This window comes from Propithecus coquereli, unplaced genomic scaffold (genome assembly GCF_000956105.1).
Source record: "Propithecus coquereli isolate 6110/MARCELLA unplaced genomic scaffold, Pcoq_1.0 Scaffold636, whole genome shotgun sequence".
Taxonomy (NCBI): domain Eukaryota; kingdom Metazoa; phylum Chordata; class Mammalia; order Primates; family Indriidae; genus Propithecus; species Propithecus coquereli.
Window position 1 is genome coordinate 186,107 of NW_012152352.1, and position 11,614 is coordinate 197,720.

General features: G+C 34.6%; 1 protein-coding gene across 1 annotated transcript in view; it reads right to left on the minus strand.

Annotated features, from left to right (window-relative positions):
* The window catches only part of ARHGAP42 (Rho GTPase activating protein 42), a 333,741-nt gene that overhangs the window by 67,549 nt on the left and 254,578 nt on the right, over positions 1-11,614 (minus strand). Inside the window, exons 9-12 of the mRNA XM_012659813.1 lie at positions 11,555-11,608; positions 9,719-9,828; positions 4,929-5,007; positions 3,460-3,499 (exon numbers count right to left, since the gene is read on the minus strand). Of these exons, the coding sequence (XP_012515267.1) occupies positions 3,460-3,499; positions 4,929-5,007; positions 9,719-9,828; positions 11,555-11,608 (283 nt within the window). The remainder of the gene's footprint in view (positions 1-3,459; positions 3,500-4,928; positions 5,008-9,718; positions 9,829-11,554; positions 11,609-11,614) is intronic.

An 11,614-nucleotide genomic window follows, 5' to 3' on the forward strand; every position in this document is an offset into this window, starting at 1 on the left:
GTGTTAGGCTTATAAGAAGTCTCATTACTCTACTGTCACTGTATAGCTTTATTATTTATTCCACGGCAGATGTTCTCTGTATAGTCACATTACGGCCTGATTTTAGGACACCAGATAGTTCTTTCTCTGTCTGTTGCTTTTAGAGTTTTCAGTGAAAGTACAGACACTATGATTACTTCTAATGGCTGGCGTTCAAAACAAATTTTTACCTGAGTTTTATATCTTACCATCCTAAACTTCATTTATCTTCAGCAGCTCAAAAACACAAACACTCACTATGCAATACTGAGTTGCCAGAGGCAAACAAGAGTATTTTAGGATGAACAGAATCCAGCTGAATCAAAGAGGCTATAAACAAGTACTCCTCAAGGTGGCAAATAAATCCAGGCTAGTATTGGTTTCAAACACCAATTATGAAAGAAGTTACACACTGAAATTGATGTAATGCCACTTGTGGGGAGGAGTCAAATGTCAAATAAAAAGGGACACAAGATCTCAAAAACAGGATGATCTATAGAAAAGTACTGCAGGAGTTAAAAAAAAGAAAGTTATATACTGCTCTAAAGGCATAACATAATGAGCTCGCATGACATATTCAAGACTAGAGGTCTGAGAACTTCACAATCACTGGAATATGATTTTGACTGAAACAAAATTCTGAACACGTCACTTAGGAAGAAAGCAAGACTTTGCTCTTAGGTCAACTGTACCATGTACTTGACTCTGGAATACTGTAGAGCTTTCAGATATATACTAGGAGTCAATTAAATAATGAGAAAGTTGATAAAACACCTAATAAAAGAGAAAGGAGTAAAATTACAGCCTGAGCAAGAGACTTAGCATTCCATTAATACACTTTAGGCCTTGATGTAGTAGGTTACTCCAATTTCATGCGAAAACTAAAATAAAATTGCGAGGACCATGAAATTCCTCCCACCAGTCTAAGAGGAAGGTCATTTCAGGGAAAGGCACTTCATTGCATGTTGGGTTGAGGAATGTTTAAAAAGCCTTGCTCATGCAAGTTGGCAATCCCATAATGTCCACCCCACAGCCACCAGAAGCTTAGTTTTAGAAGCTACATTCAGTTCTGTTCCTGTTAGTCAGGGTTTCTTTTATTGGTAGCACATGCCATAGTCCTGACTTTTCAGTAGAGGGGTGATTCTGTTTGGGTGAGCAAATTTGAATCCCCACGTGTGAAACAACTAAGAACAAGTATAATTTTCGACAAGTTGAGTTTATACAGAAGTAGTAAGACCTTTTGAAATCACTATGCAAATGTATAATTTAGAATGTATACAATACTTAAATCTGAATACCTAACATATAATACTTACTCTCCGCATTTACAAACTGATTTACTAAATTACAAAGGTTGGTAGGTGTTGAAGAAGATTAAACTTGTCAGGATCATAAATTTGTCTTATTAGGGTGAGTTTGAGAGAATGAAATTTACTACTTCTGTCATTATAGGTTGATATATCTAAAGAAATTTGATTAATTAAATGTATAAATGGAAGAATTCTGTCAAATTTATAAAAACAAAGAAAAATGACTTTTTAAAAAAATCAATGTATTTATAAATAAGATCTGTACATTGATTAAAAACAGACTTAAAGTAGAAATATGGCTCCAGATTAATATAAAATAAAACTTAAAAATAAAGCTCCAGATTTAGAACTTTAGGCACTAACTAATAAAGAAAAAGTAATTGTAATATTCCTTTCTAATAACCAAAATCTGCCCATGGGTAATAAAAGCCTACTGGTAAGAGTAAGAGCAAATCTGTGCTGAGCACAAGTCTCATGGAAGGTCTGTATTGAGTACCATGGAGAAGAGAGGGGCTCTGTCATGAGGAGCTCAGAATACTGGGTAGGAAACTAATGCATGATGCTAAAACGTCAGAAATGATTCAGACGTGTGCACTCTAGGACAGCTATTTTCCTGAAACACACATCATTTTTTACAATTATAATTGGTGGCATGGTGATGTGTCAGATGGTTGATAATTCAGGATATCTGATTTCCAGAAGAGTGATTCTGTTCTTCATAGAGAAGCAGATTCCCATCATCACATAAGCATATTAATTAATTCTGGGGCTACCTTAAGTATCAACATATTCTAATAGACTTGACTATGTCACCATTCAGAAGCCCTATTCAGTATATTATACAGGTGCAGTTGTTTTCCAAGAAGGATTTGTCCTTGAGTAGTTAGTTTGAATTTGAAATGACTATCTTTATACTAGATATGAACAATGAAACTAATGTTGGAAAACACATTTCATGCAACTCTACTCAAACGCAAATTATACAACAGATTACTTTTTAGGTAAGTCTTTAGTACTTCTAAAACTTTTACCAATTAGTTAATGTTTCTGTGATTAAAGTGGGCAATAAACGATTTTATACTAATCACTTTCCTTGATTCCAAGAAAGAAAGAAGTTTGAGAATAAAAACTGGAATTTTTTAAAATTACATTATTTCTAAAAAATTTTTTAACTTGTTTAAATTATTGAAAGATATCTTAAATCATGTATTTTCTTTTGATAATTTCTGAAATTTATCACTAGTAAGCATGTAATTAAAGTGGTAGGCTTTTCGTATGCTCAATATTTATGACTTTCAAATGAGTGCTTTCCCAGTTTTTAATTTTACTCCATTCTAACTTGTACTTTAATAGCAATTTAAATACTAGGGTTACTAAGTCTGTTTTAAAAATAATTTTAATACAGAGAAATCATGAGACAAAATAAATTGAGTTAAATAAAACTTGAAATTGTCTCCAAAGTTATACACACAACCCTAGAAAAAAATAAAAACTAATTTTAAGTGTCAAATAAAATGACTACGTAAAGCACTTAGGAAAACACCCCCAAGGGTAAAAGGTGGCAAGAAATAGCCCAATGATTAAAGAGGATACAGAACATGACGAAAAACACATAAAATGTGCTTATAAAGAATAATTTGATACTAACATTTTAGTAATAATACAGCAAAAACATGTTTTCCTCCATATACCATTTGCAATGACATGGTCCTTATATTTTACATTCTTGGTCATTATCTCCTAACACCAGCAAAAAATGTTCGTGTCGTCAGTCTTGTACTTCTGAGAGAAATGGAGCAGGAAAAATAATGCAAAGATGCTATCTACTGCCATTAAAAAATCAAACTAAATATCAACTGCCTCAAATCTCTTATCAGGGATAAGGTAAGGCAGGTAAATAAGTAAATAAACACCAAAAAAAAAGCAACTAAAATTAATTTTGGCTACTGTAATACCAGTAGTCTGTGGTTTTTAACATGAAAAACTTCTTTGATGATTTCAAATTTGCTGCACTCATCAGATCAATGAAGTTAATACTATTGCCCCAGAGTCAATACTTAATATCACATAATACTTTTATGATAAAAATAACCATATGATAAAATTTTAAAGAATTATTAAAATGACTTACTTTCCTCTTTCTTGCTAATAATGGCAGGTAGGGTATAAATCTAAAAAAAAAGGATGTCAGTCAGTTACTTGCCGTTAATGGCCCAGCACAGATTACCCAAGGTGATGTTTATACACCAACACACAAAGGGAGTGTCTTGATTTCAAGGTTGTACAAATGCTGTGCTCACAGCGCCATCCGTCCACCCTGTCAGCCGATTTCCTTTGGTACATCCAGCCTGGCCTCCCACTGCTTTTCAACCCCTGCTCTCCTGCCCTGAGAAAGTTCTACCCCTTGCCATCTGATCTACATGTCTTATTCTCCTCCCCAATAGGATGAATAATATACCTTCTTCAGGAGGCATCTCATGATGGATTTCACCTGATTGCTCCTTCCTAAAATTATCTGCTTAGTGTTGCATTCTCAATGTGCACAGTCCTAACTTGTATATTGTTGGGCAAACTATCCCCTAAATTTGCTCTAGGTTAGGGCTTCTCAACTCTTTCTGGCGAACAGCCAAGGTTGTTATTATTATTTTTAATCTATCATTAACATTTTTGTAAAATATAATAAAACTGAAATAGAAAACAATAAAGAATAAATGCAGAGCCCCAATTTTTTATTAAATTTAACAGACTTAAAATGACTTCTTCAAATGGCTATACAATTTCCTAAAGGTTTAATCACAATTTCTGTGCTCCTCTTTTTGTGGCCTGGTAACACAGTTTGAGGGAGAGCCTCAAAGTCCAATGGCCACACACATTCTGTACAGCACTGTTGTCATATGGGTATTTCGCTCAAGACTGTTCACGGGTTCTTTGCCATTTAAAGGATGGTTCTCAAGAGACTGGATGGGGCCTCCTATTTATTCTGTGTGTGCTCACCCTTCTACCAATTTAGTAACAGCATTTATTAAGAAAACCACAGTGATGAATGATTCATCGTTTTTTTTTTTTTTTTGCATAGGATCCCTTAATATTTGCAAGTAAATTATCATACAAATATCAAAATAACTGAAAAATGGGGATATATATGGAGAGGAAAATGTCAAGCCACGGGCAGTTTTATCAAATTACACTTTTAAAAAATGGTCTAAACTAGAGGATCAGTTCTTACTCTGAACCTTGGTCATCACTCTGATCCCAACACAGGCCTTGCAAAGGCTGGACATACAATAATTATTAGCTGAATAAAATAATCAAATGAGTGTGGACAAATTAATAAGTATAACTAATTTTTCAAAAAGTCATTTTAGAGTTTTAAATCAGTTGTGGAAGTCCCCCTGAGAAATCAATCAGAAAGTTGGCATTCTGTGCCATGAGTGAGACAACATCAGGAAAGCAGTAAAAGCTCTACTCCTCCGACTTGCTGTTTTAATATTTTCAATTACACTAAAGACAAAAATTTTTACACTATGAAAAAAATTTCAGATGTACGTCGCAATTACTGGAACAATGAAACCTAAATAATAGAACGTGTCGTACTCTTACCGGTTCCTTCCCATCCATGGCTTCGAGCCAGAGTTTCCTATTAGCTTCAGAGAAGGCCTGTAATGTGATGATCCCGTGCCTATTAAAAACAAATATTTTATACATTCAATTTATTCCTACCATGTCTTTACACATTTACTATTTTTTAAATTCTTAGATAAAGTTTGAAGAAAAAAGTTAAGAGAAAAAAATAATGAAAAGAGAGAAAGAAAAATGTAAGTTTTTTTTTTTTTTATTTCAGGGTATTATGAGGGTAAAGGTACTTTTCAGAAAAATCACTGGACATGCACAAAAATGTTTTTAATTCTAACGATCCCAGGTAGTAAAATCATTAAGTGCCTTAGGTATAGGATTGTCTGAAGGAGACTGATTTCATTTCAAATGATCAAAAAGGATGACAAAGCTACATTCACCGAAATTCAAAGCCATCTCAAAATCCCACAATACGAGAACAATTAACAATCATCACATGACCCTGATGTGGTGCAATCTAGTCCCTAAAAACAATTATGATGAGTATGTAGCAATGTGGAAAGCCCCACACCATCACTACTGAGTAATTAAAAAGACACTAAATCCAAAGTGTTTCCTTATGCCATAATCACAATATTAAAATTAATTCATTTAAAAGCAGTTGTCTCCCATGTAGTCATTCTGAAATAGAAGTGTGTCTTGAAGACACACTTAAAAAAGGAAAGAAACAGTAGATGGAGGGAGGGGAAAAGGAAACTAATACAAGAAAGAAAATATATGAAATTAGAAACAGAGCAATTATTTAATAACTTAGTTAAACAGGAAATTACAGTGGTCTGTGAAGAGGAAGATAAAAAAGAAATTTCATTATAAATACTGTATGATTAAAAACCTGGAATGACTTAAACTGATAATGGCCTACATCTCTTCTGTAAATAAGCACATAGATCATTAGAATGAGAAGAAATGGAAAAATGTATAAAAAGATCAAGATAATCTGATGTTGGAGAATTCAGGCCAGTGTAACTATACCAACAATGAAACTCATACAAAAAAATCAATACTGGCAGTTTACTACGCGTCAGGCACTGTGTTATAAGTATGTTTCCTTTATTATCTCCTTTAATCCTCACAACAGTCCTTTGAAATGGGTACTTATCTTTAATTTACAGATGAGAAAACTAAAGCACAGAGCTTAACAATATGCCACAAGGTTATATAGCTAGAATGTGCTGAAATAACACTAGGAAAATAACTAATGTGTTGGTATTTGTCTACATAAAAAACTCCAGAAGTCTCTACATGAGAAACAACTTAATAAAAAGTTGAACAAGTACGCTAGATATGAGATTGAGATACAAAATAAACTAATAGCCTTTCTATGCAGTAGTCTTAACCATTTAGGGAAACAAATTTCTATTCATAAAAAGAATCCTATTCAAAATCACAATTGAAAGAAGGTACCCAAGAGTAAATCTAAAAAAAATATGTAAAATCATCAAAGAGTGGTCAACTCTGCATCAATTAATTAATAACTTTAATGCAACTCCAGTCAACATCCCAAAGGATATTTTGAGAAAGAAAATTTAATCAGTGAATCTTAAAATTTTAAGAACATAGGGCCAAAATAGCCAATACAATTTAACAAAGAAGTAAAAAAAAAAAAATAGGATCTTTGCCCTACTAGAGACAGGCATGCCTTGGTTTTGGGTCTTTTCACTTTATCACACTTTACAGATATTGTATTTTTAACAAATTAAGGTTGCTGACGACTGCGTTGAGCAAGTCTGCCAGTGCCATTTTTTGAACAGCATGTACTCATTTCGCGTCCGTGTGTCACATACTGATGATTCTCACAAAATTTCAAACTTTTCATTATTATCTCCACCACATGATGTGTGATCAGTAACCACTGAGGTTACTACTGTAATTGTTTTGGCGTGCCAGTAACCACATGCATACAGGATAGCATTTAATTGATAAATACTGTGTGTGATCTGACTGCTCCAAGGACTGGCCGTCCGCCATCTCCTTCCCTGTCCTCAGGCTTCCCTATTCTCTGAGACACAACAATATTAAAATTAGGACAATTAATAACCCTACAATGGCCTCTGTGTGTTCAAGGGAAAGGAAGAGTCACACGTTTCTCACTTTAAATCAAAAGCTAGAAATGATTAAGAAATGAGCAAGGCATGTCAAAAGCCAAAACAGGCCCAAAGCTAGGACTCTTGCATCAAACAGCCAAGTTGTGAACGCAAAGGAAAAGTTCTTGCAGGAAATTAAAAGTGCTACTCCACGGAACACAAATGATAAGAAAGCAAAAGAGCCTTATGGTTGACATGGAGAAAATTCTAGTGGTCTGCATAAAAGATCAAACCAGCCACGACATTCCCTTAATCCAAAGCCTAATCCAGAGCAAGGCCCTAACTCTCCACAATTCTATGAAGGGTGAGAGAGGTGAAGAAGCTCCAGAAGTAAAATTTGAACCTAGCAGAAATTGGCTCATGAGGTTTAAGGAAAAAAGCCATTTCCATAACATAAAAATGCAAGTTGAAGCAGCAAGTGCTGCTATAGAAGCTACAGAAAGTTATCCAGAAGATCTACCCGGAATAATTCACAAAGGTGGCTGCACTAAACAACAAAGTTTCAGTATAGATAAAACAGTCTCATTTTAGAAGAAAATACCATCTAGAACTTTCATAGCTAGAGAGAAGAAATCAACTCCTGGCTTCAAAGCTTCAAAGGAAAGGCTGACTCTCTTGATAGGGGTTAATGCAGCTGGTGACATTTAAGTTGAAGCTAATGTGCATTTACCATTCCAAAACTCCTAGGGCCCTCAAGAATTATGCTAAATCTACTCTGCCTGTGCTCTATAAATGGAACAACAAAGCCTGGATGACAGCACATCTGTTTACAGTGTGGTTTGCTAAATATTTTAAGCCCAGTGATGAAAGCTATTGCTCAGAAAAAGAGATTTCTTCCAAAATATTACTGCTTATTGACAATGTACCTAGTCACCCAAAAGCTCTAATGGAGATGTACAAAGAAATTAATGTTGTTTTCATGCCTGCTAATACAACACCCATTCTGCAGCCCGTGGATCAAAGGGTAATTTTCAACTTCCAAGCCTTATAATTTAAGAAATACATTTTGTAAAGGCTATAGCAGCTATGGACAGTGATTCCTTTGATGGATCTGGGCAAAGTAAATTAAAACCTTCTGGAAAGGATTCACCATTCTAGATGCCATTAAGAACATTCATGAGTCAATGGAGGAGGTCAAACTAGCAACATTAACAAGGGTTTAGAAGCTTATTTCAGCTCTCACGGATGATTTGGAGGGCTTCAAGACTTTAGCGGTGGAAGTTACTGCAGATGTGCTGGAAACAGCAAGAAAGTTGGAAGCAGAAGTGAGACTGAATTGCTGTAATCTCATGATAAAACTTAAATGAGGAGCTGCTGCTAATGGATGAACAAAGAAACTGGTTTCTTGAGATGGAATCTACTCCTGGTGAAGATGCTGTGAACACTGCTGAAATGACAACAAAGGATTTAGAACATTCCATAAACTTTGTTGATAAAGCAGTGGCAGAGTTTGATAGTATTGACTCCAACTATGAAAGACATTCCGCTGTGGGTAAAATGCTATCAAAAATCATCACATGCTACAGAGAAATCTTTGTTGAAACAAGGAGTCAATCAGTGCGGTAAACTTCACTGTTGTCTTATTTTAAGAAGCTGCTGCAACTCCTCCAACCTTCTTATCAGTCAATAACCATCAACATCAAGGCAAGACCTTTTACCAGCAAAAATATTACTACTTGCTGAAGACTCAGATGACCATTGGTATTTTTAATATGATTTTTTAAATTAAGGCATGTACATTGTTTTTTAGACATAATGCTCTCACACATTTAATGCACTCTAGTAATAGTATAAACATAACTTTTATATGCACTGGGGAATCAAAAAATTCATGTGACTTATGTTATTGCATTGGTCTGAAACCTAACCTGTGATATCTCCAAGGTATGCCTTTAGCTACAAGCTCTAGTAGATGAGTATCTACAGTATGTCATAGTGTATACAGTATATACATGTTCACACCCACACAATAAACTAGAGTATTTAGAATAACATGCTAGTAATGTGGAGAAGAAAAATAGATCATAGATCACAAAATGGAAAGCAACAAGCATAATGTCTCTTATTTTCTTTCTATTCTACTTGTATTGATACAACAAAGGGGTAGAGTTAAATAATTTCACTGGATTATAAACTTGGATGCATGACATTTATCTCTCTCAACACCCTGGGCTAAGAATGCCCAGAACAGTGCTTTGCGCATAGTAGGCCTCCTAGAAGCATTAAAATTAATTGACTGAAAGAAGCTTACAGTATTTCCACCTGTGTCTACTTATTGCTTGGAATCAAGTCCATCAGGTTTCAAAAGTCCACAGAAAGGCTGGCCCTGGAGCCATGAAAAATGCTATTAGATTATTTCATTGTGATGAGGACCTCGAGGCCACTACATGCACTTTCCCCTAACACGGTCATTTATATTGATTTTCCAGATTCGTTTTTGAGTAATGCTACTTTTTGCTAGCATTTTGTATCTGATTTGCTTTTGTGAAACTATTATGCAATAAATATTTGTTGAATACATATATGCAAAATGAAACAAACACATATAACTGTTTTTAAAAGACTGAAAAATATACCACTTGCATGCTATTTCATGCTTATAGCTAAACATAGAAAAAACTAGAAATAGTTTAACTTATTAAAAATATATAAAGTGAAAAGAAAAGCTCAAACCTTTCAACTACTTCTATGTCAAAGCAGAATCGTTTGTCAATTGAATCTGTCTTTCGTCGGATACAAGATTTTAATTTAAACATTTCTGGTGAGCTAGTAACAAGGCCATTCTGAAACAAAAAGAGTACTCCATTATTAGCATGCTGACAAGCTGAATGAAATATATTCGATACATGATCTACAGGTGCTGCAATAAAAATGAGTATAGGTTATGTACAAAGGTCATCATCATACTTTGTACTTTTTTTTATTCCTAAAATTAGCTGCCCAATTATAACATAGCAAACCATTGATTAATTCATGGCATATACATATATATATATATATTTTATTTCAAAGAATCCTGTGACATCCTTGTCTAGTACCTTCCAACATATCTACTTATAATATTAAATTATACTATAATGCACACTCCCTTAGGACAGCAACATTGGTGCTCTTAATCAAAATTCCCTAGATTGCTAAGAGATTAGTATCATGTGTGTATCTTCGTATTAGAGGCTTACAGTATTAAATGATAGCTAGCTCTAAGAGAGCTACCAAAATAATGAAGTTCCAGCATATACATACCACAGTGCTATTGCTATCATACATACCATATGATTGCTTTGCTGGTACCCAACTGCTACTCTGGTACTATAACTAAAATTCTTTGTACAGGATCCAACATAGGTCAAATTCACAGGAATTTTCTTCTATAAGCAAGATGCCAATCTATTTTAATGGGAAAGCTTACCCAATGTCTGGCAAATTCTACCTTCAGTTGCAAATGTCATAGATTTATTAATAGAACTTTGGCTTGGTCTATTTACATTATTATTACATAAGCTGAATTTCTGGTAATATCTATTAAAGAAAGTAGTAAACTAGGTGTGATTGTGGCACTTAATAACTTCCCATGATGGCAGCAATCTAAGGTTTCTTTTTCTCTGGTATGTTCTCCTTTATTTTATGTCTTTCAGTTTGAATTATTAGACTCTGATGAATGCCCAAGCACAATAAGTTTCAGCTGATGTATTTGAGTATGTGTCTAAGTTAGGATCAACATCTACCTCTGCCATGATCTATACCACAAATTAGCTGGGTGAGGCACTTACTTTCTACAAACCTTATTTCCTAATCTGTTAAAATAGGGCTGAATTAAATTATCTTCAGGATAACTCCCCACTCTAGGATTCTTAGACCATGGCCTAATTATCTAATTCACAAGTTCAATCATTTGCCATATTTATATCTTAAGTCACAAAAAGATTATACACCACATGCAATAAAGCTCTCTGCATTTTCTCAAATAAAGTACACTGTGTTCTATTGTTCACTAATCATGAGGGACATTCAGTGACCAATTTACTTTTGGGGTAAATGAGCACTGATTGGCTTCTTCTGAGAAACCTTGTTAGCCAGGATTTTGGTAAACAGCGCACAGTGCAGGAGAGGGAAAGGCATACAGGGAAGAACGAAGCCTCCCACAGAGGCCACCTGGGGAGAAGATACAGAATCCTTGAGCCTGGTCCAGCCACTGACAGTCTCTTCCTGGGCTGCTAGCCAACCGACAGCACAAGTAACTCTCCTGCCAGGGATGTGAGATGACACTGCAGTAATCTATTGGAGGACCCTATATTTAACTCAACTGCTCATAAACATTTCATGGCCAAGTTAAAGGAAAACCCTGGCCACTCTTTTTAAGTCATCACAATGAAAGAACACATGTTGATTTTTTAATTTTCAAAAATGTATACATGTTACTAGAAGAGCAAGCACATGCGATTTTTTTGCTTTAATTCCATTACTTAAATAACAAGCTTAGTTTTAAAGGAAAAAAAAAAACTAACTCACCATTTTCCCACTGGATTTCATTTCCGAAACACTCATTGTAAATGTTTTACTTCCCTTATC